At 57.9% G+C, this 26,001-nt stretch overlaps 1 protein-coding gene and 1 long non-coding RNA gene across 2 annotated transcripts in view; one reads left to right on the top strand and one right to left on the bottom strand.

Moving 5' to 3' along the window:
- DNAH17 (dynein axonemal heavy chain 17) overlaps nucleotides 1-26,001 on the bottom strand; it is a 40,026-nt gene that overhangs the window by 10,070 nt on the left and 3,955 nt on the right. Inside the window, 59 exon segments of the mRNA XM_041123355.1 lie at nucleotides 697-819; nucleotides 1,115-1,350; nucleotides 1,466-1,658; nucleotides 2,008-2,123; nucleotides 2,427-2,634; nucleotides 2,881-3,098; nucleotides 3,191-3,286; nucleotides 3,398-3,562; nucleotides 3,760-3,993; nucleotides 4,590-4,751; nucleotides 5,296-5,562; nucleotides 6,018-6,209; nucleotides 6,369-6,533; nucleotides 6,675-6,836; nucleotides 7,018-7,109; nucleotides 7,465-7,612; nucleotides 7,776-7,878; nucleotides 8,481-8,646; nucleotides 8,743-8,950; nucleotides 9,683-9,856; nucleotides 9,992-10,274; nucleotides 10,397-10,545; nucleotides 10,662-10,789; nucleotides 11,088-11,220; nucleotides 11,768-11,905; nucleotides 12,068-12,295; nucleotides 12,780-12,918; nucleotides 13,506-13,663; nucleotides 14,162-14,266; nucleotides 14,705-14,821; nucleotides 14,823-14,862; nucleotides 14,971-15,131; nucleotides 15,618-15,749; nucleotides 15,891-15,998; nucleotides 16,134-16,259; nucleotides 16,729-16,881; nucleotides 17,115-17,241; nucleotides 17,423-17,514; nucleotides 17,593-17,940; nucleotides 18,169-18,291; nucleotides 18,519-18,767; nucleotides 19,329-19,481; nucleotides 19,773-19,859; nucleotides 19,980-20,096; nucleotides 20,176-20,398; nucleotides 20,641-20,810; nucleotides 20,909-21,163; nucleotides 21,262-21,444; nucleotides 21,723-21,866; nucleotides 22,276-22,416; nucleotides 22,520-22,623; nucleotides 22,914-23,022; nucleotides 23,379-23,525; nucleotides 23,671-23,866; nucleotides 23,992-24,260; nucleotides 24,459-24,575; nucleotides 24,809-24,976; nucleotides 25,400-25,483; nucleotides 25,564-25,719. Coding sequence (XP_040979289.1) covers nucleotides 697-819; nucleotides 1,115-1,350; nucleotides 1,466-1,658; nucleotides 2,008-2,123; nucleotides 2,427-2,634; nucleotides 2,881-3,098; nucleotides 3,191-3,286; nucleotides 3,398-3,562; nucleotides 3,760-3,993; nucleotides 4,590-4,751; nucleotides 5,296-5,562; nucleotides 6,018-6,209; nucleotides 6,369-6,533; nucleotides 6,675-6,836; nucleotides 7,018-7,109; nucleotides 7,465-7,612; nucleotides 7,776-7,878; nucleotides 8,481-8,646; nucleotides 8,743-8,950; nucleotides 9,683-9,856; nucleotides 9,992-10,274; nucleotides 10,397-10,545; nucleotides 10,662-10,789; nucleotides 11,088-11,220; nucleotides 11,768-11,905; nucleotides 12,068-12,295; nucleotides 12,780-12,918; nucleotides 13,506-13,663; nucleotides 14,162-14,266; nucleotides 14,705-14,821; nucleotides 14,823-14,862; nucleotides 14,971-15,131; nucleotides 15,618-15,749; nucleotides 15,891-15,998; nucleotides 16,134-16,259; nucleotides 16,729-16,881; nucleotides 17,115-17,241; nucleotides 17,423-17,514; nucleotides 17,593-17,940; nucleotides 18,169-18,291; nucleotides 18,519-18,767; nucleotides 19,329-19,481; nucleotides 19,773-19,859; nucleotides 19,980-20,096; nucleotides 20,176-20,398; nucleotides 20,641-20,810; nucleotides 20,909-21,163; nucleotides 21,262-21,444; nucleotides 21,723-21,866; nucleotides 22,276-22,416; nucleotides 22,520-22,623; nucleotides 22,914-23,022; nucleotides 23,379-23,525; nucleotides 23,671-23,866; nucleotides 23,992-24,260; nucleotides 24,459-24,575; nucleotides 24,809-24,976; nucleotides 25,400-25,483; nucleotides 25,564-25,719 — 9,488 coding nt within the window.
- LOC115341007 lies at nucleotides 10,225-12,058 on the top strand. The gene is made up of 3 exons (XR_003923260.2): nucleotides 10,225-10,301; nucleotides 10,391-10,537; nucleotides 11,876-12,058. It is a non-coding gene; the product is annotated as an uncharacterized LOC115341007 (long non-coding RNA).

The raw sequence follows: 26,001 nt of genomic DNA, 5'->3' as shown, positions 1-26,001 counted from the left end.
ATACGCTGTTCCTGGCTGCTTAAGATGTATTTCTCTGGTTGGGAAAAGGCATAGCAAGGGCAGAAGTGCCAAAACAGCCCTGGCAGGGCAAAGGCTGGAGGAGCAGAAGAAGCTGGAGGCTGCCCTGCCCACAGGCCCGCCATGGCTTCCAGGCTGATGCTCCTTGCAGGCTCCCTGCCATGAAATGAGTTTGCTCCCGCCCCAGAGCCCCATCCCTGCAGTCCTGGGGGACCAGCCCTCACCAGATCCCAGGGATGTGGCCAAGAAGGTCGGTGGTGTCCGGGGAAGGCAGCACTACCTGCAGCGGGGCTGGCAGCGCTGAGTGGGGCGGGGGAGATGAGGCAGGGATTCTCAGCAAAAGCCCCATCACAGAACAGCTTCTGTGTCTGCCAAGAGAACCCTCTCAGTTTATCACACCTTATTGCAGGTGCACCAGGGAACACGCTCTTCTTAAACCACTAAATGAACTGGACTCTTCAGAGCAGAATGGTCAAAAATGTCACATCAACTACAAGTGTCCCCACTGGGAAATACCAGGAGAAAACTAAGGCATGTAGCCAGAGGCTCTCATGTGCACGGGGAAGGATCAGGCCCCAGCTGCTGTCATGAAAAGGGGCATAAATCGGCATTTTAGGGCAGCAGTGGTTGCTCAGAGCAGGAGAAACTCTTAGGCACCAGAGAACAAGGTGTGCTGACCTGCCCTTCTTGGTGGTGTTCCTGCCCAGCAGGTGGTCCAGCACCGGCTCCATCGTCTCGCCAACATCCTCGATCAGCAGCGTCTGTCCTTCGGAAACCGCCTGCTCTATGGCATCCAGATAGCTGCAGCCAAGAGGAGAGGGAGGCGCGGCGTGGGGTGAGCGTGCGCGCGCTGTGGGGAGCTCCGGTGAGCTCGGGTGAATGCCCGCCGGCCGCTGTGCCCTGGTGGGACCCCCGCGGCACTGCCAGCCCATGTCGGTGTTGGGTGCTTCCATCAGCACTGCTGCCCTCAGGTGTCCCGACTCTGATGGGGGATGTGGGTGGCCTGGTTTGCAGAGCTCCATGCCCCTCTGGTGGCAGGGGAATGGGGGGGCCGTTCCAGCCCGAGCCTGCGGCAGCCCCGCAGCACCCGACCCACCTCCTCTGTCCCAGGCGGATGGCCCGCAGCTCCTCCCCGTATTTGTTCTTGATCCACTTGATGCCCTGGAGCTGGGCGTCCACGACCAGGGGCCACCGCTGGGTGTTGCAGAGGATGGTGGCGTTCTCGGTGGATGTGCGGTCGCTGGGCAGCCCCTGGTTGCTCCAGGCAGCCACATCAGCGGTGTCGGTGAGGAGGCTGAGGGGGTCCAGCCCTGGGGTGATGGGGATGGGCACCTGCCAGGGAGGGACCGTTGGGCGCCTGGCCACAGAGGAGCGGGAGCCCCTTGGTGCCAGCAGGCATGGAGGGAAGGAGCCCAGGCACCCCGGGACGGGACCCGTGGCCACTCACCGCCAGCCTGCTGAGGAAGGGGATCCAGTGCTTCTCCAGCAGCTCGGCTCTGTACTTCTTGGTGAAGTAGCCGACGTAGGACACGAAGGCAGAGACCAGCAGCACGTCTCCGCACAGCGTCTTCTCCTGCTCTCTGAGCATCTCCACCGACTCAGCCCAGCGGACATTTTCGGACGCCAGGCCCCCGATGAGCCTGGGGGAGGCCAGAGGAGACAGTGACTGCTGTGGTGCTGCCGGGGGGCGGGGGGGGGCAGGGGTCGAGGGAGGGGGGGCACTCAGCCGTGATGCCCCAGGGTGGCCATCACCAAACACCCTTGGGATTAACCCATCTCTGCTCGGGTGGTCGGCTGCCCTCAGCCAGGGCATATGGCTCTGCAGCATCCCCCCCTGAATTTCTGGCCCAATTCATACTTGGGATTTTTTAATCTGGGGAGGAGTGGGGGGGCTCTGATGCTTCCATGACCCCTGTGTCATTGTCACCAGGCAATGCCAGGGAGCAGCAGACGGTCCCAGTGCTTCTGGAGCCAGTGTTTGCATGGTACCTGTTTGCCAGCGTGATGACTCTGTTGGTTGCATCAGCCTCCTGCTGACATTTGATTTTTTCAGCTGTAGCCTTCTCAAATTCTGCAGTGAGAGCTGCCAAATTGGCATTCAGGTCCTTCAAAAGACAACACATCTACAGTTACCTCCTGCATGCAGCACAGCTGCAGTAAGCTGCCAGGCCAGGAGAGAGCTCTGCAGACCCGAGGGAGCTTTGCCACAGCCCCTGTGGTGGTGACATAGCTCTTGCACCTGGGCTCCAGGTTATATGAATTATAAGAATCTTACTCATTTTTGAGTTCTGGCTGTGACCTGCAGCCGAATTACTGATGGGGTCACAGCGGATGTCAGCCAAGGAAAACAGCGGCTGGCTCCGGCAGCTGGCCCTGGCTGGGGTCTGCGCAGGGGGGCACGCACTTACAGCAATTTTGCTCTTAATGCGACTGAGTTTTTCTTGTGCCTCTGCCAGCTCGGCGTTGGCCTCCTCCAGCGCCTGCCTCTTGGGCTCCACCTCGCAGAACACCTCGTAGAAGCGAACAATGTTTAGGCACCAGGAGCACAGACCTGCGGCGGCTGTTGACTTCGACATTATGAACTCTGGATCAAAACTGGGGTCTGACTGGTAGGGCCTGGAACGGGAGAACACGCTGCACTACGACACCATGCCGCAGCTGCCGGCAGCCCCGTCCCGCTCCTCCCAGAGCTCGGGCTGCCGAGGGGCAGCAGGGTGGGAGAGCAGAGCAAACGCCTGGATCCCACTCCTGCCCCTGAAACCCTGCTGTACTCGCTGGGTGAGGGTCTCTCCTGGAAGCCCTGCCCAGGGCAGCCCGGTGGTGTGGGGCCGGGAAGGGGGCAGGAACTGGCCACGGACTCACTGAAACGCCTTAAGACAGGCCTCGGGGATGTGCTCCTTGTCAAACTTCTTTAAGGCATCAAGGAAAGTGTCGACTTTTCCCATCATGACTTTTGCTGCCTTCCAGCTCTTATCGTTTGGTATCTTGCCCTTGGGGGCCGTCAGAACCATCACAGCTGCCGTCACGTTCACCACCGCTTGCGGCGGGGACCCGAAGGACTTCAGCTCTGTCAGGTTGTTCTGGAAAGGGACCATGGGGCCGCTGAGCATCGCCCTGGTGCGGGGACACCGGCACCAGCCGGGGACCCGCTTCCCACCGAGGGGTTGCCCACCTTGTTGAGCGTGTCGAGGGCCTCCTGGGCAGCTACGAGTGCTGGCTCCGCTTTTGCCAGGTCGGTTTCACAGGCTCGCTGCTTCTCGGCCACGTTCTGGGGAGGCGAGGGGACAGGACAGGGTGAGCGGCCAGAGCTGACAGAGCTCGCACTGCCCTGACCCGTGTTGGACCCTAGCCTGGTGGACACCAGCTCAGCACCACGCACCGTGTTGATGGCCTGGACCTTCAGCTCCTCCTCATCAGCGATGGCTTTCTCCTTGCTGACCTTCTCTGTCTCGACGCCCACCACGTGGATCAATTTATCCGCATCCTCATTCTTCTGCTTCAGCTCTGCCTCCTGGACTGCCAGCTTGGCTTTCAGGTCATCCACCTTGATGGGGGGAGAAAGAGAGAGGATCAGAGGGTTGATCCTGCTAAGCCCTGCCTGGCCTTACAGCAGTGGCTCGGTATAGCTCGGGGACCTCGTGGCCACTGTGACAGCCCTGCGGGGATGTGCCTCCCCTCGTCCCCCACTGCACGTTGGACCCCCAGCAGGCGCGATGCATAAGTGATGCTGTGGGCAGGCACCTGTGAGGCTGTGCTCTGCAGCTTCGTCAGCCCCTTCTCCAGCCTCTCGATCTTGGCCGTGAGCTCGCTCCTTTTTTTCGACAGCAGGTTTTTGTAGAGGTTTATCTGCTCCAGGAAGGTCTTTGGCGTGGTGTAATTATAGCGTCTCTCCATGGCCAGGTAGGTCTTGGATATCTCCTTAACACTCGTGTGGACATAGGACATGAACTGGCTGATGGAGACCTTGACCTCGGGCTGCACCAGGAACACAGACAGTGAGATGCTCTGCCAGGAGCACAGACTGTGAGCCGCTGTGCCGTGTGGATGCAGTGAAATGCTGGGGTAGAACCGAGCCTTCCTGCAGTGTTGGTTCCACATCCAGCTGCAGAGGCTGGGAAGCAAAGCGCTGCTTTTCGTTAAACAGCACAACACGTGGCTGAGAAATGTAGGTGATCACAGCACTGACGACACTGGTTCTTAAGCCCAGCTCTGGTTTCCTGTCTCTAATCCCCCAGGCTAATTTGGGCTGCACTGGGGAAAAGCTGCTGTTTCCAGGCTGTTATTTGTGGTGGTGTTTTAAGGACAAAAGGGAAACGAGGAAAGGTTTGTCCCCACCCACACGCTGTGGGGCTGCAGGCTCTGACCCTAGAGCCGGCTGTGAGCTTACCTCAGACCCCATCCCCGGCTTGCTGCCCCCAGCACCCCCGGGTCACGCCAGGCCCCCATTCCCAGGCATGTTGCAACAAGGAGAGTAGCAGAGGTGCAGGTCATTCCCGAAATGTTTCCCCAGCCCCCCAGGACAGAGGGCTGTGCACAGGCACGGCGCACACCGACCCAGGGTCCCAGCTCACCTCAATGTCCCCTGTTTCCTCCAGGAACCTGCTGCTGACAGACACAAGCGCATCCTCCGGCCACTCGTGGAACCAGTCGATGGCTGTGCAGTTGACCACGGCAGGGAACCTCCTCGCCCGCACTCGCAGGGTTGAGCCCACGGGGGAGAAGCAGAGGATGACCTGGGGCAGACCACTGCTGCTGAGTGGGGCATCCCTGCTGCCATGGGCTGAGCTCGCGCGTGGGGCGGCAGGAGCATCGCTGTGGGCTCCGCATCGCTGCAAACTCTTCTGCTTGAGATAAGGACTTTGCCTCCCTCCTATTAACTCCCCTTCCCAGTATGCGGGAGATGGTCTGTGATTGTGTACCCTGTGCCTCTCAGTGGGGTCAGAGCCGGCACCGAACCCCGCTTTGGTGGCTGCGGCCAGTAGCCAAGCACCGTGCCCACATTGGCATTCCTGTGAGTGCCCAGCACAGCCTGGTGCTGGGACATGGCCATGGAGTCTGCTCACCCCTTCTGCCCCAAGGCAGGTAAATACATGGGTGTGAAGAGCTGCACCCTGGGGCTGGGGGTGCACCATTGGCTGGGCAGCCTTTGAAAACATTTTTCACCCAAACCTATCTCCATGTAATGAAACCATAGTTTTCTGTGTCTTGTCTGCAAATAGGTTTTGGATTAGGCAAGTTAGGAGCACTGACAAAAACCCCTCCTGAATGAACACCCACCTTCAACTGACGCCTGACTTTTTCTATAAATAATTTCCAGCAGTTTTCCCTTGTATCTTGCAATCCAAGGAACTTCACTTGGGGCCTCATGGCGCTGATAATGTTTTCCAGGTCATCATCCTGAAAGAGCCCCGGCACCTCCCCGGATGCCAAGAAGTCATTGATTAGGACCAGGAACGATTCTTCAGCAACGTGGGAGTCTGTCATCAGGAACACAGTGGGGGTGTTCTTCACGGCTGCCTTGATGTACTGGGAGGCGAGGTCCAGCTGGGACAGGGGAGAGAAAAGCCATCAACCCCCCTCTTTTCAACCCCGCCGAGCTGTTCTCCGCAGCGACTGGTTCAGTGCAGCCTGGCACACCTGGGCCACCCTGGAAGCCAGGAAGGTGCCTTTGGGAAGGTGCCGGGTGCCGGCTGCTCTGCTCGGAGACAGGGCCGGGTGCCAGGGCTGCCTGCACAGCACCTGCCCTCACGATCGGCTCCTGCCCGTCCCTGGCCAGGGAAACACTGCGGCCCCTCGGAGCAGGACTTGTGGGTGTTCAGAAAGCACCTTTGAGCCGATCACACGGTGCACAGACACAGCGATGGGAGGAGAGCAGAGACCCACGCGCCCACCCCAGGCACCAGAGCCACCGCCGGGCTTGGCACCGCTCTGCATTTGCAGGATCCTTCCCGCAAGCAGGCGGCGCTGGCCCGGGGGACCGGGAGGAAAGCTCCTCTCACCTTCAGGTCCGGAATGCTGTAGCCTTTCCTCAGCGTAATCTGAAACACATCCAGATTGCTGATGTATGCTGCCAGCCGTGCCAGACTCTGCTTGCCGCTGCCTCCTACCCCCACCAGCAGTGCGTTGCCCCAGGGAGACTCTAAGATCCGACTAATTCTGCAAATATGAGACACTGCATCTTCAAAGAGCACCTGAAGAAAACAGGAGGGGAAGGTTCGATATTCTGAATCACAGCAGGAAAAGCAGTGAACGCCCCATAATGTAAAAACTGAGCGAGTGCGATGCCACAGCTGCATCTCTGTGGTGCAAGCGCTGCCTCGGTGCGGAGCTGCCCGCAGCAGGGCACTCACCAGGCTCATTGCCGCGTTCACCTCATTGTAGCTGTCCAAGGCTTCCCCCAGCAGCTTGTTCAGAGCCGGCCAGGTTGGCACCGGCAGGTACTTGGTCTCCCCCATGCCCTGGGCAAAGTGGCAGTAGATGTTGGGCTTGGCGAACACCAGGTCTTCACCAAGTTCCTGGGAGAGGCAATGGCAGATGTGGGGCTCAGCCGTGGGGTACCGCTGCCTGCGCCACTGCCAAGCCCGCGCCGGGGAGCTTAGCCTGGCAGCACAGTCCCACCAGGCTGGGGCACTCCCTCATTTTCCAGCACAACTTACATCAAAGAACTTTTTGCAGGTGTCTGCCAGCATCTTCCCAAAGCCTTTTTGATCCCTTTCATCAACAAGCTTGTCTCCGTACACCCTCTCAGCTTCGTGGAGCCAGAGACGCACCAAGTCCACGGGACTTTTCAGGCATTCGGGGGTGGAGAACAACAGACCCTGACAAACACGTGAATGCCTCAGTCCTCGGGGGTTATTTTACTGCTACTCAGAGCTGAGTTTAAAGGTTGGCTTTGGGAAGAGGTCATGGTACTTTTCAGGGACATGGTGCACTGCAAGGATGCATGATGAAGGAAAGAAAGGAATACGGACGCTTTAGAGGAAACAGCCCTCCCACTACCTGGAATATGTTGGAGAGGTCCCGGAGGTTGAAGAGGTAGTGGAACTTGATGGCTGTTGGCAAGAAGGTGGAGGAGACCTTCTGGTGGAGGGCTGTTGGCAGGAAACAAAGGTAAGCGGGTGGGCAGGTGCCCAGAGACCACTGGAGCCTCCGGCGGGATCCCTGAGCCTGGCTCGCTCTCCCCTCCGTAGGACAAGCCTGAGGTTTTATTTAGTCTGACAATTTCTAGGGACTTGATGCTGTGTTTTGAATGCGAACAGGAGAAAAGGAGGAACTGAGGTTTCATTTGCCCAGTGCCGTGATGTGGAGGTGCGGCGCGGGGCTCCCAGGGCACTGGCCAGTTGTGATGTGGTTGGGTTTCCCGGTGCCGGTGGGTGCGGGTGCTTTCCCCGGGGGCCGATGCCGGTGTGTGCTGCCTTCCCACCCCCCGGCGTGGCAGGGGCTCACCCAGCGCTGCTGCTACCAGCTGGGGCTGCAGCTTCTGGACAGCCAGTGGCATCCTCTGCAGGTCCAGGTGCTGCGCGAGGATGGTGCTGTACACGGTCAGCAGAGCGTCCTGGCCAGGAAAGCTCACGGCGAAGACGCAGAAGTGGCGCTGCAGCAAGGGGCAAAAATTCAAGCGGGAGCTTTGCCCCCAGGAGCTGATGCAGCCAGCCAGCACCGCGAGGTCCCCCACCCCATCCCACCCACTCCGGGCTCTGGTCCCAAAAGAGCAAACCTGGTGGGGCACAGACCCCAGCCCTGCAGGTCCTGCGTACCTGCAGCCTGGAGTCGATGGTGAAGGATCCTGCAGTCGGGTTCATGCAGGCCACGTACTGGCAGTTGTGAATGTCCTTCAGGGTCAGTTTGTTCCTGTCGTACCTGTGCAGGGACCGGCACTGTGATGCTTTCCCCAGGGACGGGTTCCTCCAGTTGGGCTGTGCCCCACTGCCCCATGGATCTCCATTGGAGGGGACACGGGAGCAGGGATCCCTATTTCCCCGATGCTTGGAAAAGCCTGTCAGCACTCTTGGCGATGCTATGTGGGGCCCTTCCCATGCCCCATGGCCAGACCTGGCCCCAAACCTCCCCAAAAGCAGCAGGCACTCGTCACCTCTTCCCCCCTTCCCGAGCGAGCCCTCCCTGCCGCCTGCGCCGCATGCTGCACTGCCAGGCACGGGGATCCCCTGCCGGGGCTTCCCCCGCCGGTGCTGGCAGCGGGGCTGTTTGCTTTGGATGCAGTTTGGAGTCACCAGCAGAGAGTTTTCCCATTCCTCTGCCAAAGCCTTCCCCGCAGCTCTGGGAATGAGCGGGCTGGGGGGAACAAGCAGCTCATCTCCACTGGCAGCGTGGCGCAGGAGGCAGTACGGGCAGGGCACAGCTGGGGTTGGGCACCGCGGTGGCAGAGGTGCCAGCACGGCACGGGTTTGCTGGGCAGAGGGTCATTGAGGCCGCATGGTGGGGGCTGCTGGCCGGGCACCCACCAGTGGCCATGGTCCATGTGCTGCCGGATGAGCGTGTGCGGTGCCACGGTGCCGTATTTGTCCACCTCTGGCATGTTCATGTCGTCGATGAAGTAGATAAGCCTCCTGGTCCCGGGCGGGCCATAGTTCCTCCCTGATTTCTTCTCCAGGGGCTTCTCAAGGACAGCTGCAACGAGAGGAGCAGGTAAGCAGTGGGGCAGCGCCGCAGGGCTATACGGCACAGCCCGGTGTGGGGCCGGCTACCAGCTCAGGCCATTCTTACCCTGCAGCATGGCTGAGGTGGTGTAGAAATTAAAGGGCACGGACTGCACGAGGTATTCATCCGCACTGAGCGCTTCAAGCTTGTCCCACATCAGGACCGATTTTCCCGTCCCCGCATTCCCCACTAGCATCACTGGCCTCTGCTTCTCCATCAGCAGGTCCATGAAGTAGCGAATGCGAATGGTCTCTGTCGTGTGCACCATGGAAGCCTGGGGAAATCGTACCGTCAGTCCCTGGAGCTCGCCTCTTGCTGCCGGAGTCAACGTTTGCACGCAGAGGTGGGATCTTCTATTAGAGCAGCGGGCAGCGTGCCGGTAGCCTTGCCTGGTTTTCCCGGCAATGCCAGCTTGTCTAACGGAAGGTGCTCTCTCTCCGTACAAACCCAGTCCCTCTGTAAAGCAAAAAGTCTCAGGTGCTTGGTTATTCTAAAAATTTTCTGACCAAAAATAGGAGTTGTCAGAAAAACGAGTTGTTAAACCAGAACAACACAGCATGGTTCCTGAAACTATCCCCAGTGTCTTTGTTCAGCCAATGCATGGGCCAAATTCAGCTGCAGCACCTCTGCCTTTCCCTGACATCTTTGACACAAACCCCCTCCCTCAGGAGAGCATTTCAAAAGACATGCAAATAAAGTATTGAAGTACAGTTTTGCATTTAGGCAACAGTTGTTTCATGAGAATCTACGAAGCCACATGTTAATCTGAAATTAAAAAAGAAGAGTTGCAACTTGCAGGTCTCACTGAGGTTTCTGCAGAGTAAAGCAGAACCACAGAAACCCACGGGGTTTGCTGGGTGTCACCAGCTCGTGGGGCGGCACGGCAGAGCCAGCCCAAATCCCTGCACTGCTCCAAGCGTGGGGTCTTGCACAGCGTTGCTTGGGGGAAGACCATGGAGTAATAAACAAATAAAACACACAAACACAGAGAGCTTGTGGGAAATACCTGTAAAGGGACTTCAGGATCAAGTTGAAATTTTGGCACTTTTTCAGTCCAGAGCATGAATTTCTTTGTTTCTGGATCAATGTAATAGTCAAAAATTGTCCCCTGAGAAGGAAACTTGATGGTTTTAAACTCGTTCACCCACCACTTGCTGAACTCCAGGCGGTAATCCACGAGCTGGGAGGAACCAAACAGAAAAACTGAGAAACTGTCCAACGTTGTTGCTTTAGTATTTTCCAAAGGGATGCAGCTGAGGGATGAAACTGGGCAGGACGCTCTGGCCAGCGGGCAGGCGTGGGCAGGCGGCCGTACCTGGTCCTGGAACATGGCCCCTCCAAAGGCCCAGATGCAAGCAAAGACGAAGTAGAGCTCGTAGAGCTCCCGGGGGGAGTCCGGCGGGGTGGTCTGTGGCGTCAGGAGGCACTCCAGCAGGTACAGCACTGTCTGTATCACCGTGACCTCAGGGACGGGGGTGATCTTCTTGAATCCAGACTTGAGCTTCTCTAGGCACACTGGCAGGTACTTGTCGAAGAGGATCATCAAATTGGCCTTCTCGGACTGCACCGTCCTCATCTCGATCCAGCTGGTCACAATGCTGTGGGAGAGAAGGTCAGGGCTGCAGGTGAGCACCTGGGGGGCCAGCACCCATCTCGTCCCATCCTGTCCCATCCCACCCCATCCCATCCCATCTTGTCCCATCTCCCTCCCCAGGCTCACGGGTTCCAGCCCAGGTCCGTGGGGTTGATGTAGAGGATTCCTGCCCGGGACACAGTCGCTGGCGTGGCAGTCCGCAGGTGGCTGATCTCGAAGAGGAGCCGCATGGTGGGGTTGAGGGGGATGCGCTCATTGCTGGCCAAGGTGAGAACCTGGAGGAAGCAGCCTGTTATGGGGGATGCCCTGATCTTGGGTCCCAGGCATGAACGCAAGCTGATTACCTTGAGTTAATGAGCGAGCAAAGCTCCTGGAGTGTGATAGCACCAACCTTATTGTCATCCATGACCGTGTTCAGGGACTCGATCCACATGGGGTCAATGTCTCCATCGAGGACAATCCACTTGGGCCCCTTATGTGTGATGTTAGCCAAGTCACGCATCGTTGAAGAAAACAGACCTGCCCCATAGAGAGACACATAGGTTTGTCCTTTGCAGCTCTTTCCACGCATGGCAGGTTTGCTGAGGGACATGCAGGACTGGGTGCTTCCTTGAAACACATTCCTCCTCCCTCACACTCCAGTAAAAAGCCCCAAGGAAAGGTCTTCCTATTCCCATCACTGCATCACAAATCGTTTATAGGTTCACATTTTATGAATATAGTTGCCTATGCACCAGCAGCTACTGAAGGATGGTTTGTGCCAGGTCCCACCTGGGGTAAGTGACCGCTCAGGTGGCCACAAGTGTTGGTGTCTCACCATCCTTCCACTCTCGTGTGGATGGATGAATAACCCCAAAGAGCTCATCGCAGGTCACAGCCTTTGGGTCGAGGTCCACGGTGACCGGCTTCCGCTTCATGCTTTGGTACGTCTTGTTGAGCGACCTCAGCACCTGCGGAGAGGGGAACCGTGCAGCTGTGGCCGCTGTTCCTACGAGGGTGTCTGCAGCCTTTGCCTGCAGCTGGGGGCACAGAGCCTTGCTCCCACTGCCTGTGGAGCACCCAGGCCTGGATAGATGCTGGGAAGGCTCTGGACCTCCCTCTGCGGAGCCAGCTCCTGGCTGGGGTGTTGTGAGAACCCAGAGCTCCACCAGCCAGCACCGTCCTGCCCATCCTGCCGGCACTGCAGCACGCAGAATATCACGAGAGTGTGCCCCTGCCTCGTCCCTGCCCTCCCCAGGGGTGTCCTGGGCAGCCCCTGAACCATGCCAGCTGGTGCAGGGACAGCCCCGTCCCAAACCTGCTCGGCTCCATGGGCTGAGCCTGGCACGCGTGGTGCTGGAGACCCTGGCATGGCCACGGACACTAGCCGTGCTGCTGTCCTCTACCCAGACGCTGCTGCTGGTGCAGCCAGGGGTCTGCACGGACCGGGGAGGCTGTGGGATGTGCTTAGCTGGGGCAGGAGGGGACCCGTGTCCTCTGGGATGGTTTGGCCGCTACCTGGGACTTGCCGCAGCCGGCATTGCCGATGACAAAGACGGAGTGTCTCACTTGCAGCAGTTCCTCGAGCTGCACCACCTTTAGCACGAAGCTGTCCTCTGCCTGCAGCTTCAGCTCCAGCATGGACTGCTTAATGATCTGGGAAGGAGAGCAGGCGCTGACCACAGGCAGCCATCACCGCCTTGGCAAGACCTCCAGAGATGAGCCAGCTGCCCCCAGAAGTGCCGAATGGATCTTCAGCCTCTGGACCCTGCCACGGCTGGGATGTCTGTGGTGCTGGTACTGCGCCAGGGCTTGTACCTTCTCAAAGTTGAGGTCCCTCTTCCTGGGGACGTCCAGCGCTGGGAAGAGGTCCCCAATTAGCCCCATGAAGACAGGCAAGTCATCTGTCACAATCTTGGGGATGTTGAAGTCTCGTAAAGCTCTCATCAGAACTTGGTCCTCGGCACGGCCAGGATCCCCTCTCTTCAAGGAGCCCGCTACCACCAGCACGGACTTGATAGCCCGCAGACCCCAGTCATAATGGTCCTGGCAACAGGCAGCAAAGTATTACAATTTCACTTTGGTGAGAGAGAACTGCTTTAAACAACATTACAGAGGAACACCCTGCCCATCGCCCCACAGCGAGGTTATCCATGCAGCGTCCAGCAGACTGGACTTAAAGTGAGCTTATGTACAAGACAAGGCCCAGTCTGCCACGACGTGAACGGCAGTCTGGCTTGCTTCCTAAATCACTTCTGCTGAGATGAATAATATCTGGATGCTCTCATCTTAACTGGCTATATTCTATTCTATTCTATTTTTGGACTTCTTGATTTCTTCCAGAAGGCAGAAATATGCCACATGATGCACCAGTGTGGAAGTGGAATTTGTCCAGCCATAGACCTGAACTGTGCAGAACACAAATCAGCACATTACTACCAGCTGAGAAATTTTTAAACTATCCATCATCAGGTTTGAAATTCAAATTAACTCTTTCATCTTAAAGAACCATGCAATATTGTTAAATTACCTGTTTAGACAGTAATTCTTTGCAGAGTGTATACAGGGTAATGAACTTTCTTGCTAGAAGCTTAGCTTCAATAAAACCTTCTGCAACAAGCATGATTTCACAGATCAGTTCAAAATCGGGGACCACCATGGCACAGGGTCTGGAGAAGAGCAGCAGCAGGTTAGCAGGGCTCTGCACGGATATCCACAAGCCCCTCACCCTCCTACAGCCAGCAAGAATTTGCACTCAAGTTTCCAATATAAATCATTCCTGGCTGTTGTTAGCATCAGAGAATTGGGCAGTAATTTACACCGGCTGGGGTCTCTGGAGGTCTCTTGTCCAGCCTCCTGCTCCAAGCAGGGCTCATGTCACAGCTGCATCAGGTCACCCTGGGCCTTCTGCAGTCACCATTCAACTTCCTCCAAGGACAGAGATCCCACAGCATCCCTGGGCCATCCCTTCCAACGCTTGACCCTTTTTTTCTTATTCTCAGTCAGATTTTTAGCTGAAGGTGGCAATTAGACACCCCAAGCATCCTCTTCCCCAGGCTGAGCAGCCCAGCTCTCAGCTTCTGACCGTCTCAGTGCCAAGGTCTCCCTGACACAACAGCCGCCAGTACACACAAATACCCTCATTTGCACTAGCAAAGGCTTAGGTCACATTATGGATGTAGCACATGATTATTACTGCAGAGGTAAATGCTGTAATGACTGCCAGTTACACACTGACCCGTCTGCCTACAGGTACCTGAAGAGAGCTTTTAAGTTTTCAGGCAGTTCTGTCCGTCCTGCGTAGCCAGGGTTCATGGTTATGAACAGCCCAACCGACGGGATCAGAGCGATCGTCTCTCCAAGGAAATTGAATGTTTTCTTCTTGGCACGAATTGCATCTTGAACACATTTCACCTGGCAGGCGAGTGGAGGTGTCAGTGCCAGCGGCCCCGCAGCTCCCTGCCCTGCGTCCCCGGCTCACCCTCACCGCCACCCATGGAAAACGAGCCTGGAGATTCGGTTGTGCCATCGGAAATGCTAGAAACAACACTGAGAGCTTGCTGAAGCCACGGCAGCATAGCAATCCTCTGGCTCAGGAGAGCTGGCCTTGAATCAGCTTCTTGCCAGGCATCATGACGCCTTGGCCCCGGGCTATGGCAGAGCCGGCAGGGGGGTGACAGGCCACCGGGGTGGGACACAGATGGGCTGCGTGATCTTAAAACTGCCCAAAGCCCCTGTACTGCTGCGCTTCCCCTCCATTTGCGTCTCAACATGACACAGTGGAAATAACAACAGCAAACCATCCCTCTGAAAGTCAGGTTTAACTGTGACAACGTTCAGTACGTGAACTGGAAGATCTCTTCCAGTCCCTATGGCACCACACTGCCGCTGGTTTGTATGGAGAGCATGTACCTGCACTGCAATCACGGACAAAACCTCCACTGAAATGCGATTGAATTCGTCAAAACAGCCCCAGGCACCGGTCTGAGCAAGCCCCTTGTAGATATTGCCGCAGGACTGGAGAGAAAGCACCAGAGATGGGCTTCAGACACTGAGCTTTTGCATGGAGGCTGCAATGTGGGGATTTGTTAAGAAAGCTCAAACGCTGGGAGCTGCTCTTGCTTTTATGGTTTGTGCTGTTCCCTAGGGAAATGCCCCACAGTGTTACAGCCCCCCTGGCCTCCCACGGGCTTCCAGGGACATGAGCTGGCTGGAGCAGTGGTGGGTGTGAGTGGTGCAGGATGGCACCAGGGACTGCTGCTGGACCCACATGTTTCTCACTGGCTGTCAAGCCGGGGAGAGGAAAGCAGCTTTAGGGCTTCAGCGATGGATGCTGCAGCCGAACACAGGGCCTGCAGGCTGCAGCAGTACCTCCCAAAAGAGGGTCCCCCTTGTCTTGGTGGACACTCCATGGCTTTTGCCTCCGTGCCACCGTCCTGCTCACCCACACTCTACCTTGTAGTCCATCTGTTCGGAGCAGTTGAAGACATAGACCATCATGCCCACTGCCCGGCCCAGGTCCTTGGTGGTCTCCGTCTTCCCAGTGCCCGCAGGGCCAGCGGGGGCCCCCCCCCATGAAGAGGTGGAGGGACTGTGTCAAGGTGATGTAGCACCTGCGGAGGGGAGGACATCAGGGCTGAGCAGCGCCAGCAGCGTGGCACAGCCACGGAGCCCGCGTCATTGGCGTGGGCAGCGGGAGGTGCAGGGAGCCGAGCCCCTACCGATCTGTCAGAGGGGTGATGACCAGCCGGGGGGTGTTGCCCAGGTACTCGTAGGAGTACTGGAGCTGAGCGTCGCAGATGTTGGCATAGCAGTGCCTCCTCCCCTCGTCCCAGCGGTGCCGGAGCTGCGACTGCCAGGTGAACGCCTGGGCACTCTCCACCTGCGGAGCAGCCAGTTGCGGAGGGCAGGCAGGCGCCGGTGCTGCCCACCCTGACCCACGGGCATAGCGAGCTCCCAAACACACGTCAGGACTGTTTGTCACCTCCATACACGAGGAGAGCGTGCAAACAGGTCCCAGTGCAATGCCCGGGTGGGTGAGGACCATCCCTCCACGTGGCCCAGCCTGCCCCATGCCTGCCAACTCGGTGCACAGCCCTGCACCAAGGGTCCCGGCTCCCACCAAGCATGGCAGGAGCAAGCAAAACTGCTCCTTGATCTGGTGTTGCACAAGATCCAGCCTGGCCTTATCTGATCCTGGCCATGCTGTCACCTCCCCAGCTCCCGTGCACCCCTAACACCTCATGTGTGGTTTCCTCACACAATCAGGATACTTTGAAAATATTGGAAAGTAATAAAATAACAGGAAAAACCATGCTCAGAAGTGCCAAGAAACAAAGCAGTAAAAATATCCTCTTGTAACGAATACCTTCGCAAGGATCATTTTGGCCACAACATCCCTGGCGTGGACATCAATGGTACAGATTGTCATGATCTTCATCCTGTCTCTGGCAGTTAGGTTTCCAATGAGTAGTGAAATTAGTGCATTTAGCTGAGTAATCTGAGGAAGGAAAGAGATGATGAACAGAAGAATGACATCATACTTTGCCCATCTCCCTGTGACCCCCTGGACTGGACTTCGCCTGTTCAGAACAGAGAGGGGCTGCAGGACAGCTCGAGGTCAGGCCCAAGGGATGCCAACCTGCTTTTTGTTGTAATCCTTCATTGCATTCTCATAGCCTTCCTCCAGCCTTGAAAAGGCAATGCCGACTTCTGTGGTCCACCAGATCTGGGTGCACGTCAGAGCAACCTGCAGCAAACCACAGGGACAAAACATGGCCATAAAGGGAAATACACCTTGCCCGCGAAGGCTCAGGGCAGGCGCCTGCACCTCCCTGGGCTCTCTGCTTGCTCCTCCTCTCGGACCTTGGCTCCCGGATCCCACCTGTGCCGGGTAGTCGAACACCCACTGCTCCCGCGGCTTCTCCTCGTAGGTCACCACGGCCTCGGGGATCAGGCACTGCAGGGTGGAGCGCATGCTCGCCAGCACTCGGTTCAGCCAAACCTCGACCTAGAGGGTCACATCCAGCAAACCCTGAGTGTGCAGTTCCTAGCCTGTGTCCAGTCTGGCTGCACGACCCCTTGGCAGCGTGCAAGCGGCTCCCTGCTGCTCTGCGCGGCAAGCTTCTCCCTGCGCGTCGTAACAAGCTGCGTGGAAGACCCCGGTACGCGGCCCCGCAGGGCGCTTCCCATGGCAGTTTATGGCGCATGGTCTGAGGGTGAACAACAAAGAGAGGAAAAACACACTGCGACTGCCTGAGGGGCTGCGCGCCTGGAGTGGGTTTATATGACTGATGCTGCCGCAGCGCTGTTCTACACCCGTAATGCAGATTCCATTTCTGCGGTTTTTTTTGACTGAAAGGCTTCGTGATTACATTTTAAAACTGCTGCCAGGCTGCTAGCACATAGCAAGCAAAAGGCTCATCCCCGTCCTGAACCTGCCCACCCTGCAAGCGGAGGCTCCATGAAGCTCAGCTGACCTGGCCAGACAAGTCACAGTCTGCGTTGAGGGGCACGTACTCCTCGTCCCTACTGAACATCCCCAGGCCAACCTTCAGGGGCTTTTTGTCCGGACTCATCTTGAACTTCAGTTTAGCCAGACTGTCGAACAGCTTCGGGAGATGACGGGACACCTGAGAACAGAGGCACGGCAGAGGTCAGGGACCGCTGTGCCATGGTCCATCCAGAGGTGTAATCACTGCTTGGATTAAATCCTGCACGGTTCTCAGGGTGCTGCATCCCTGAGAAGGGGGGTACTAGGGATGGTGTTCTGTCCGTTCAGATGAAAAATATTTTAAAACTGCTATAACAAGTTAGCATGCAAGAGGCACAGGACTTGCCTCCATGCTTTACACACAACCCATACCTCAACTGGCTCATTCCCATTAGACAAAATATCAAGCAGGTCTGCAGAGGAAACAAAGTAGAATCTGGGAAAAGCCAGTCTTTTCGTCTCTAGGTATTCAGCCAGAGCCTTCTCACAGAGCACCAATCTAACAGAAACAAAGGAAAAAACCTGCAGTTAACCCCCTCACATGTTAGTTTTTACCCTTTGCTAAGTCCTTGTCATGTTGAAACAGACGCCACTTTGGAGAAATCAAACTCCTCCTTTGGCCCTAGGCCAGCCGGTGGAGGCCTCTCTGTAACGCTTCATCAGGACAACACAAACCTCACCTTTTCTGCAATGCTTCTAGCTTGTCATAGAGACCAGGCTTGTTTGTAGCTTCAATCACATTGGGAGTTTTTACCGCATCGGCCATTAATTCCTGCAAGAGGAAAAATGCTTCAGCTCTACCTGAGCCAGCAGCGAGCTCTTGGGGCCCAGCGAGGGACAGGCTTCTCACTTTGAAATCTTGATCGATAGCATCAAAATGCTTTGAGTCCTCCGGCAGTTGACTGCGGATGTCTTCGGAGCCGATGAAGATGCTTTCCAGGTGACTCCATGTCCTCTGCACCTCAAACCAGATGCTAATAACGGAGTCAGTGGTCGACAGCTTCTGCTGCCAGCCTGACACCTCCTGAAGGAAGAAGGCTAGGTATTTGGAGGTCATCAGGTTCTGCAGCTGCACTTGGTTGTCCTCCAGCGTCTCGATGAGCACTTCATCTGACTTGAGCAGCATGATGCCAGTCCTGGTGTGGGGCTCGTGCTCGAACCTCATTGTTGCCCAGGTAGCATCCAGGGCGTTCAGCACCTGCAGATGGGGCATGAGAAATGAGCTGGACTCTGTGGTGCCAAGTCCCAGACGCTGTGGAAAGGCAAGGCAGTGACAGGAACACCTCCTCCGGGGCACGAGCAACATGGGTGCCACACGCTGGGTGGACTCCAGCCCCCAGGAGCAGGAACACGAGCGCTAACAGCCACAGAGCTGCACTGGAACAGGGCTCTCAGCAAAGCAGGGCAGGAGCCAAGCCCCGTTTACCTTCTCCATCCCTGACTCTTTCATGGCTTTGTCCACGATGCCGCGAACCTCATCCTCGAACTTGTGCAGGTTCAGCTGCAGAAGATCTGTAAGGGTTGTATCCTCGGACATGGTGAAGTTCACCTGGAGCAAAACCGGCACCATCAGGGCATGGACTCCCCTCCATGGAGAGGGAGCCCAGCAGCTCACCCAAATGAGCTCATTAACATCCACGTTTAAAGACCCTACGCAAATATTTGTGTATGGCCAGCTTTTAAAACAGATTGCATGCTTCCCCTGATGGATGCAAATCTCAGGAGCCTCCCAGGCCAGGGGTTGGAGCCAGGGAAGGGCGGGAGGGCTGGGAATACCTTGGTTGCCTGCATGAGCTCCTGCCAGTGCCGGTCCCTGATGGCAGGGTTCTGCAGCTCGTTCATGGCACGCAGGGACGTTATCATGTTCTTCACGCTGTTGTCCAGCCCTGTGAACGCATCCCAGCTTCTCATCTCCTTATCCAAGCTCCGAATGTCTTTAGCAAATTTCTTACAATCGATATCCATCTGCTCAACATTGATATCCTTCCACCTGGTGGTCTTCCAGTCGTCAATGTTCGTGTTAACCTGAATTCAGGAATACATTTTCACAGGACATGTCATTAGCAGGAGCATTCCTGCCCAGGATGAAGAGCAACATACCCAGCACCTGCACACCCAATGCACCCCTGTTGGGGTGCGCAGCCCCCACACCAGCAGACCTGCTCTAATGCTGTGACAACCAGCCCCGTGTCTCATCCCACCTCTTATGGCAGTGAGACTCTCGAAGGAGCTACAACAACTTTGTACCTTTGGCTGGCAATGCCCAGCTGGTGCAGGGTGCCCATGCTGGGTGCCCGTGCCTGCCAACAGCAGTCTGCTGTCAAGCCCTTGCCTGGAGGCAGCATTGGGCATCAGGGGCTCCTGCAGGGGCCAGCACCGAGCCCAGGGCTCTCAGTCACTGCACTGGACTGCAGACAGCTACCAGCAGCCACCGTCTGCAGATGCTGGGCAGCTCGTCACAGCCTCAGGAACTTCAAAACTGTGAGGACCAGCCCAGCACATCCCAGAAGCCTGTTCTGCACATCCCCGTGCTCCTGCCTCCTCCTGCCCTTCCCATCATCCTGGCTTACAGACCGTGGCACCTACCAGGACGATCATGTCCCAGAGCTCCTTCAGCAAGCGCACCTCCCTGTGGCATGCTTTGAGCTGTTTATATTTTGGGACTGACACTTCGAAGAGCCCAGCTGACTTGGACAGGGCTGCCATGTCGCTCTCCATGGCGGCGATGCTCTTCTGTTGCTGGCCGGAGAAAAAGAAAAGGACTCAGCCGGGAACCGTGTGCCAGGGACACGTCTCCTACCCCAGCGATGGCTCCATCCCCACTGCAGCGCGGTGGGGACAGGAGAGTCGCTGCCGCAGGGCCAGACCCTCCCCATTAGGCTGGGAGCCAGAGCTGGAGCCAGAGCAGGAGCCAGAGCAGCTGTCCCTCCCCAGCCCCCCCTGTGTAGCAGCATCTTGTGCACAGGGCCAGGGGAGGCCAGGCAGGGCCAGTGGGGAGAGCAGCGGCCCTGGCATCCTCCCCTTCCTTACCTTGTCCAAGGACTTGTAGGGATCTGGGTCAGTGTACGAAAAAGGGGCTTTTTCCCGGAACCTCTCCCGGAAGGTGTGCTGCCGGACCTGCGTGGGGACGACGGGGCTCAGGAAGGGCAGCCAGGAGCTGGCAGCGGGGAGAGCAGCGGGGTCTTCCCGAAGCTGCTGAGAAGCTGCTTGCTTGCCCCCAAGCCCCAGGGCAGGCACCTCGAACTGCTGGCACTTCCTGCGGATGATGTTGACCTCGTTGGCTTGCAGGGGTGCTGCGTTATGCTTGACGCGCAGGCAGAGCTTCTTGGTGCTGTCCCAGCGCTCGGGCAGGTCCTGCAGTGAGCACCGCGTGGTGTCGACAGCCTGGCCCCAGGGAGCCCGTGCCCGGCCCCCTGCACCCCGAGCAGCTCACGTGAAGCTGCAGGTGGATCTCCTCCGGCATCTCCTCTCCATAAGTGCTGAGCAGGGCGATGGTCTCCTTCAGGGGCTCAAACATGCTGTCGGTCGCTGCCTGCCTCTCCTTGACCCTCATCAGGTGCCCCATCACCCCCACCAGCCCGTCATAGTCTCCTTCCTCCAGAGGTTTACTCAAGCCGGCATTTGCCTCTTGGATGAAATCCGCCAGCTCCTGGAGACTGGGAAGAAGGTGGCGGCGCTCACCGGGTGTCCCCATCAGGGCTCACAGCCACCCCCATGCTTGCTCTGCAGGACACAGCCCCCCGGGGACTTGCCCCGCGGGGATGCCCAGCACCTTCACGGCTCCGTCCCTCAGGGGCCAGCCCTGTCCTGCCACACAGTGGTGCCTTTGCCACAGCCCAGCCAGGCTCCGGTCAACAGCAGTGCTCCATCCCCACGCTGGGGCTCGCTGGGCCCCTACCTGGTGGTGACGTGGCTGGCAAGGTGCTGCCGGAGCGTCAGACCCCGGCGCCTGACGGCACCCAGCAGCGCCTGCTTGAAGGGACGGCAGTCGCTCTGCAGCCACCCCCCAAACACCTCCGTGTTTGCGAACTCTGACACCTCCTCGCACAGCGCCTCGCACGCGTCAATCTGAGGACGAGATCTGGTCACAGCCCGTAGCCGGCACCTCCCCAGGTGCCCGGTGTCCTCCTGGGCGCCCAGCGTGTCCCCAGGCACCCTCCCCATACCTCCTGCTGAAAAAGTTGGAGGGACGGGGTCCCGTGAGCTGGGGGCTCCCCCGGCCGTGACTCCGGCTCCTCGGGGCCGGGGGCACTGCCCAAGGTGAGGAAGCGCTGCAGGAACTCCCCAGGGTCCTCCAGCCACAGGTGGGCTTGCTCCTCAAAGCCAGCGCTGTACTCCTCACCTTCTGCCATGGCACTGACCACCAGTGATACCACCTCGTCCCGCATCCTGCTGAGATCTGCCTGCTCTTCCAGGGTGGTCTGAAGGGACAGGCAGAGCTCTTGAGGACCAGCTGGGGCGACTGGGCATCCTCACCACCTCCAGCTTAGCCAGGAGGTGCCGCCCGCCATGGACTGACCTTGTAGCTCAGCTTCCCCTCCAGCAGCCGAGGCACGCATGCCGCGGATGCGTAGGTATCGCTGAGCAGGCTTTCCATCAGCTCCAAGAAGCTGTTGTCATCTCTCGCCTCCAGCGAGGGATGGTACCGCACTCTGCCGTCGCACAGCTCCATGCGCACCTCAAACAATGGGGCCACGTTGGCCTGAAAAAGGTCAGCGCCCCGCATGGTGCTTCACATCCCACGTCCCCTCCGGACCCCAGCCCTGCAGTCCCCCCACAGAGAGGACAAGGGGGACACCGGCACCTCTGGCACCTTGGCACCTTGGCACCGGCACCTTGCTGCCCGGGTGCACCAGGGAGCACTGGGACGGGCATGTTTGGCCAGTAAACAAATGCCTGAAGAAAATAACAGCGAGTGGTGGGACATCCCGAGCATCGGGAAAACAGGGGCACCACGCCGCAGGGCAAACCTGGACCTACATCAGGGGCCATGTTGGTGAGCAGCAGCTGCAGAGATTTGTGGACAAGTCTGAAAAGTCCGTCCAGCACGATTCTATCTATGTATCCCACGTAGTCCAGCCATATCTGCGATGACTTGTCAGCCTTAAGCAGATCTGCATTCTCCTGCAAGCAGGAAAAAACAATTAGTATTTGTCAATAAGTATCCAGCAAATGTACCAGCTCCTAACACTGTGAGTGAGCCCTCTCTCATTGCCCCTGGGGGTTTGTCCTGCCTGGCTGTTGCACGGATCCTGCATCCTTCCCTTTCCCCCAGCTGTACCACACCAGAAGCTGCAGCCAAGACCTCACCCGAGCAGGGAGCAGATTTCTGGAATCCGTGTGAGGTGTTCAATGGTCTTTCACTGGAGCCTTGTCTCAGCAGAGACCACAGGATTGCACCCCAGGTTTAAGTTCACAGCTCACAGTTACAGAGCAGGGGACACCACGGGGTTCAGAGCATCGCAGCACACGAGTGCTGGACATACTCCTTGTTAAACCAACTCTGACTGAAGCGTCCTGGGATGTGTCTCACCTCCACCATCTCCTGGATCTTTACACCTGCGTCCCTAATGGCAGCATAGCGCTTGGTTAAGGTGTTTGCTTTCCCATCCAAGTCCAGGAGCGCTGCCTCCTTGTTGTCCTTCCTTTCAAACAAGGGAGCAGCTGAGCACTCCTGCAGGGAGAAGAAAACAGGGCTGCTCCACTGTGCTGGGGAAGGGTAAATTCCTGCAGGAGGCTTCCCGGGAAGGCTCTCATAAAACACCAGCAAAAGCTACCTCCATCAGTTGGGTGATATTTTCCAAGTTTAATTTTGCTTTCTGGACCCTGGTTTGTAAGTCATACAAGATCTCTCTCATCTCTCGGATGTACTCCATGACACCTGGGAGGAAAACACACATCCAAGCTTGACAGGTTACACAGATGCCTCCAAGGCAGCAAGCTGTGGTCGGGGCGCTTTGGGGCTATTCACCATGGCGGGGGCACACCGTCCGGCCCCCCGCCTCACCCACCCATGCCTGCAGGGCCGGGGTCTGTGTGTCGGGTGTCATGGCTGTGGGGACCCAAGGGCAGCCGCCGGGTGGGAGGCAGGACGGTGCTGGGGACCAGGGACCCCCCCCGAAAGGAACAAAGAGGATCTCTGGCCTTGGGCTGCCACGGGTGGGTTTGTACCTTCATGGTGCCAAAACAGGGTGTGCTCCGCGCTGGCCAGCTGGCTGTCCACGGCCTCCAGCTCCCCTGCCACCAGCGGGAACTCCACCGGCAGCGGCCTCTGCTTCACCTGGGGAGCCAACGCATCCGCGGGTGAGCGCTGCAGGCAGCGGAGGGACCCTGCTCCACCTGAGACGCGCTTGCTAGGGCACTGGTTTTACAAAGGAATGGGGTCCCCACCCCACCAACATGGAGCTTGGGGGACAGAAGCAGGCCGGTGTGGTGGCAGCAGCAGCAGCTTGGCTCAGCCATGGGACGAGCAGGGACCCAGGGTGCTGGTGAAGTGCCTGCTGTACCCCAACTCTGCCAGCCTTCCAGGATCTGATTCATAAGAGCCTCTCCCCTGGGGGGTCCCCAGCCAGTCTCAGCCTGGCCAGTGCTCAGGGCATGGAAAAGCAGTCAGGTTGTCTCCCCTTTGCAACCTGCCTCATTGTACCAGCCAACGATAAGATCCAGGTTGTCCACAAACTTTTGGAAAGTCTCATTTTGAGCAAAGAGGCTCTCAGCGTTGCCTGGGATATCCTTCTGCTGCTGGAAGTTCAAGTACTTCACCTCCCGCAGAACAGTGACGAGCTGTGAGACACAATGACCGGAGAAAAGGCTTGTTAGTAAAACCCAAAATGTCCCACCACAGCCTCTGAGAAAGTCAGATTTACATTCAGGTGAGGGATTGCTGGCATTCCCCTGCACCAAGCTGGCTGCCTGCGCCAGCACCGACCTCTTTGCTGAAGTTCACGCTGAGGAGGGAAGAGCCAGGGTCCCTCAGGATCAAGGGCTGCTCCAGGCTGAAGTGGCAGTCCCGGCCAGCTCCATGCACCCACTCCTCGTAGACCTTCTTGCGGTAACCTTGCAGCAGTCCCATCATTTCTTTGTACTTCCCAGATACCAGTTTAGCTTCAGCACTGACCATCACACTGTCAAGGTCATGATAAAGAAGCAGCGGCTGCAGTAGGGCACGGGAGGAGACACACACCGGGCCAGATCCTGCCCCGGCTGCTGGCCCGCATCCCTGTGGGGTGACAGGGTGACCTGCACGTACGGGTGGCTGATGGCAAACAAGTCCCTGTGTGGCCCCTCCAGCCGCTGCTGCAGCTCCAGAGCCCACTTCAGCTGCCCGGCCACTGGCGGCATGTTTTTGTTGATGGCCGGGCCGCCCCTGTGCAGTGGCGGGGAAGCGGTCTGGGCATCATACAGCGCCTTCACGTTCTCCAGCTCAGCCTTAAACATTCCCAGCAGGGCTGAGTAATGGGGGGAAACCTCAGCCTTTATCAAAGGTCGCTCCAACAGGGAGGCAAACATGTGCACCAACTGCAGGAGAAAGAGGTGTTGGCTTCTGTGCTCCAGAGCATCACTGGAACTGCCCAGTGACAGCCCCACAGCCACTCCCAAGCGCAGGTGCAGCATGCTGGGCTGCAGGCAACGTGCCTGCTACCAGCCTCTGGCACTCAGGCAAGGATGCCCTGTGCCCAAGGCCAGGACCCGTCGAGCCAGGGGGGGCACATGTACCTTCACAGCAGATGCCAGGCAGTTGCAGTCATTAAAGCCTTGGCAGAAGATGGTGGCCAGCCGCCTGTCTGCATCCTGAATCTTCTTCTGGAACTCTGCAAAGTCTTTGTCCAATTTCTGCCAGTAAGACCAAAATGATTTAAGCTGGCACAGCCTCTGCACTTCCTTCGCAAATCCTTCCCAAAGGATTCGCTGAACCCAGACAGCCAGGAACCCCATGACCTGCTCCAGCGCAAGCATGCGTGCTGCCATGGGACAGTTTTAGACACAGGTCTTCCAGCGTGTTCTGGCAAGTGCTTTTTTTTTTTCATTTAGCAGATGCTTACACTTCCATACCAGCAGTCACTCACCTCTTCTGCAGGATCTAAGGGATCATATTTGCAATCAGCAAAACTCTTGATGAGTTCGGACACCTCCTCGTAGATCTGAAACACCTGGCTCCCAAGGATATTTCCTCTCACTCCTCCCAGCTCTGCCTTCTCCAGCTTCAGAAACTCGATAGCTGTCTGGTACAGCTCCTGGCAAGCACAGACGATCATCTCACCCGGCTCCTCTCAGCAGAAAACCTCAGCTCCCTGAGCCCCAGTGCTGCGGGTGCAGGAGCTGCAGCAGGCACAGGGCTGCATCCTGCGAGTTCACCACTCCCGAGGAGCATCCTTCCCAGAGGGCACTTTGTGACCTGGCTGGGGGTACCCATCCAGCCCCAGGGGTGCGGGGGCACTGGTGTCCTGCTGGGGATGATGCCGCTGCGCTCCCAGCAATGCATCACTGCTGGGCTCCCACCTGCCCTCCACTCCTTGCCTGTGCAGGCAGCCCCAGCCCACCCTGGGGCTGGAGCGGAGTTTGCTCCTGTGCTGCTCTCAGGGGACCACCCCAGCATCCCCAGGGCACGGGGAGCCCACACGGGCCTGGTGCCGTGCCCCAAAATGCTGTGCTGTCACCTCAATGGTCTTGAGCCTGTGCAAGAAGGAGTCCATTCTCCTGAAGACGAGGGAAGGGGGGAAATCCCAGAGCTGCGGCTCCTCCTGGAAGCAGAGAGGGGCCATCAGCAAACAGAGGTGGGGTGGATGGGGCCAGTCGGACCCACACCATCGCTGGCACCCACCGGGAACAACGTGGGCATCAGGTCGGAGCAGTAAGTGCTGTAGGACTGGAAGAGCTTCTCTATGGTGGAAATGCTCAGTCTGATTCCTCCTAAGGCCTCTTCGGTTTCCCCTTGCAGCCCCTTCATCACGTCCTCTGGGCTCAGGAAGTTACGGGTCTAGGACAGACAGATGCAGGCAGGGGCTGTCGGCAGAAGGGAGCGCGCGGGGCTCCTCCTGCCCCCATCTACCCACCGGCCCCATGGGCTCTCTGGCGATCACCTGCAGCCCACACCTGCCCCAAACCCCCTCCAGCCCTACATAGGGGCTTTGCTGATCCCTTGGTTGGGGCGTCTCTACGTCATCCCAGCTGGGCTCCCCATGCCTGCCCCGTGTCACCCCTCCTGCCAAGGGTCCCACAGTGGGGCAGCGGGAGGAGACGGTGTTGGCTCGGTGCTGCC

Source organism: Aquila chrysaetos, chromosome 5 (genome assembly GCF_900496995.4).
Source record: "Aquila chrysaetos chrysaetos chromosome 5, bAquChr1.4, whole genome shotgun sequence".
In the NCBI taxonomy this organism is placed as follows: Eukaryota; Metazoa; Chordata; class Aves; order Accipitriformes; family Accipitridae; genus Aquila; species Aquila chrysaetos.
This window is presented reverse-complemented; position numbering and strand designations above follow the sequence as displayed.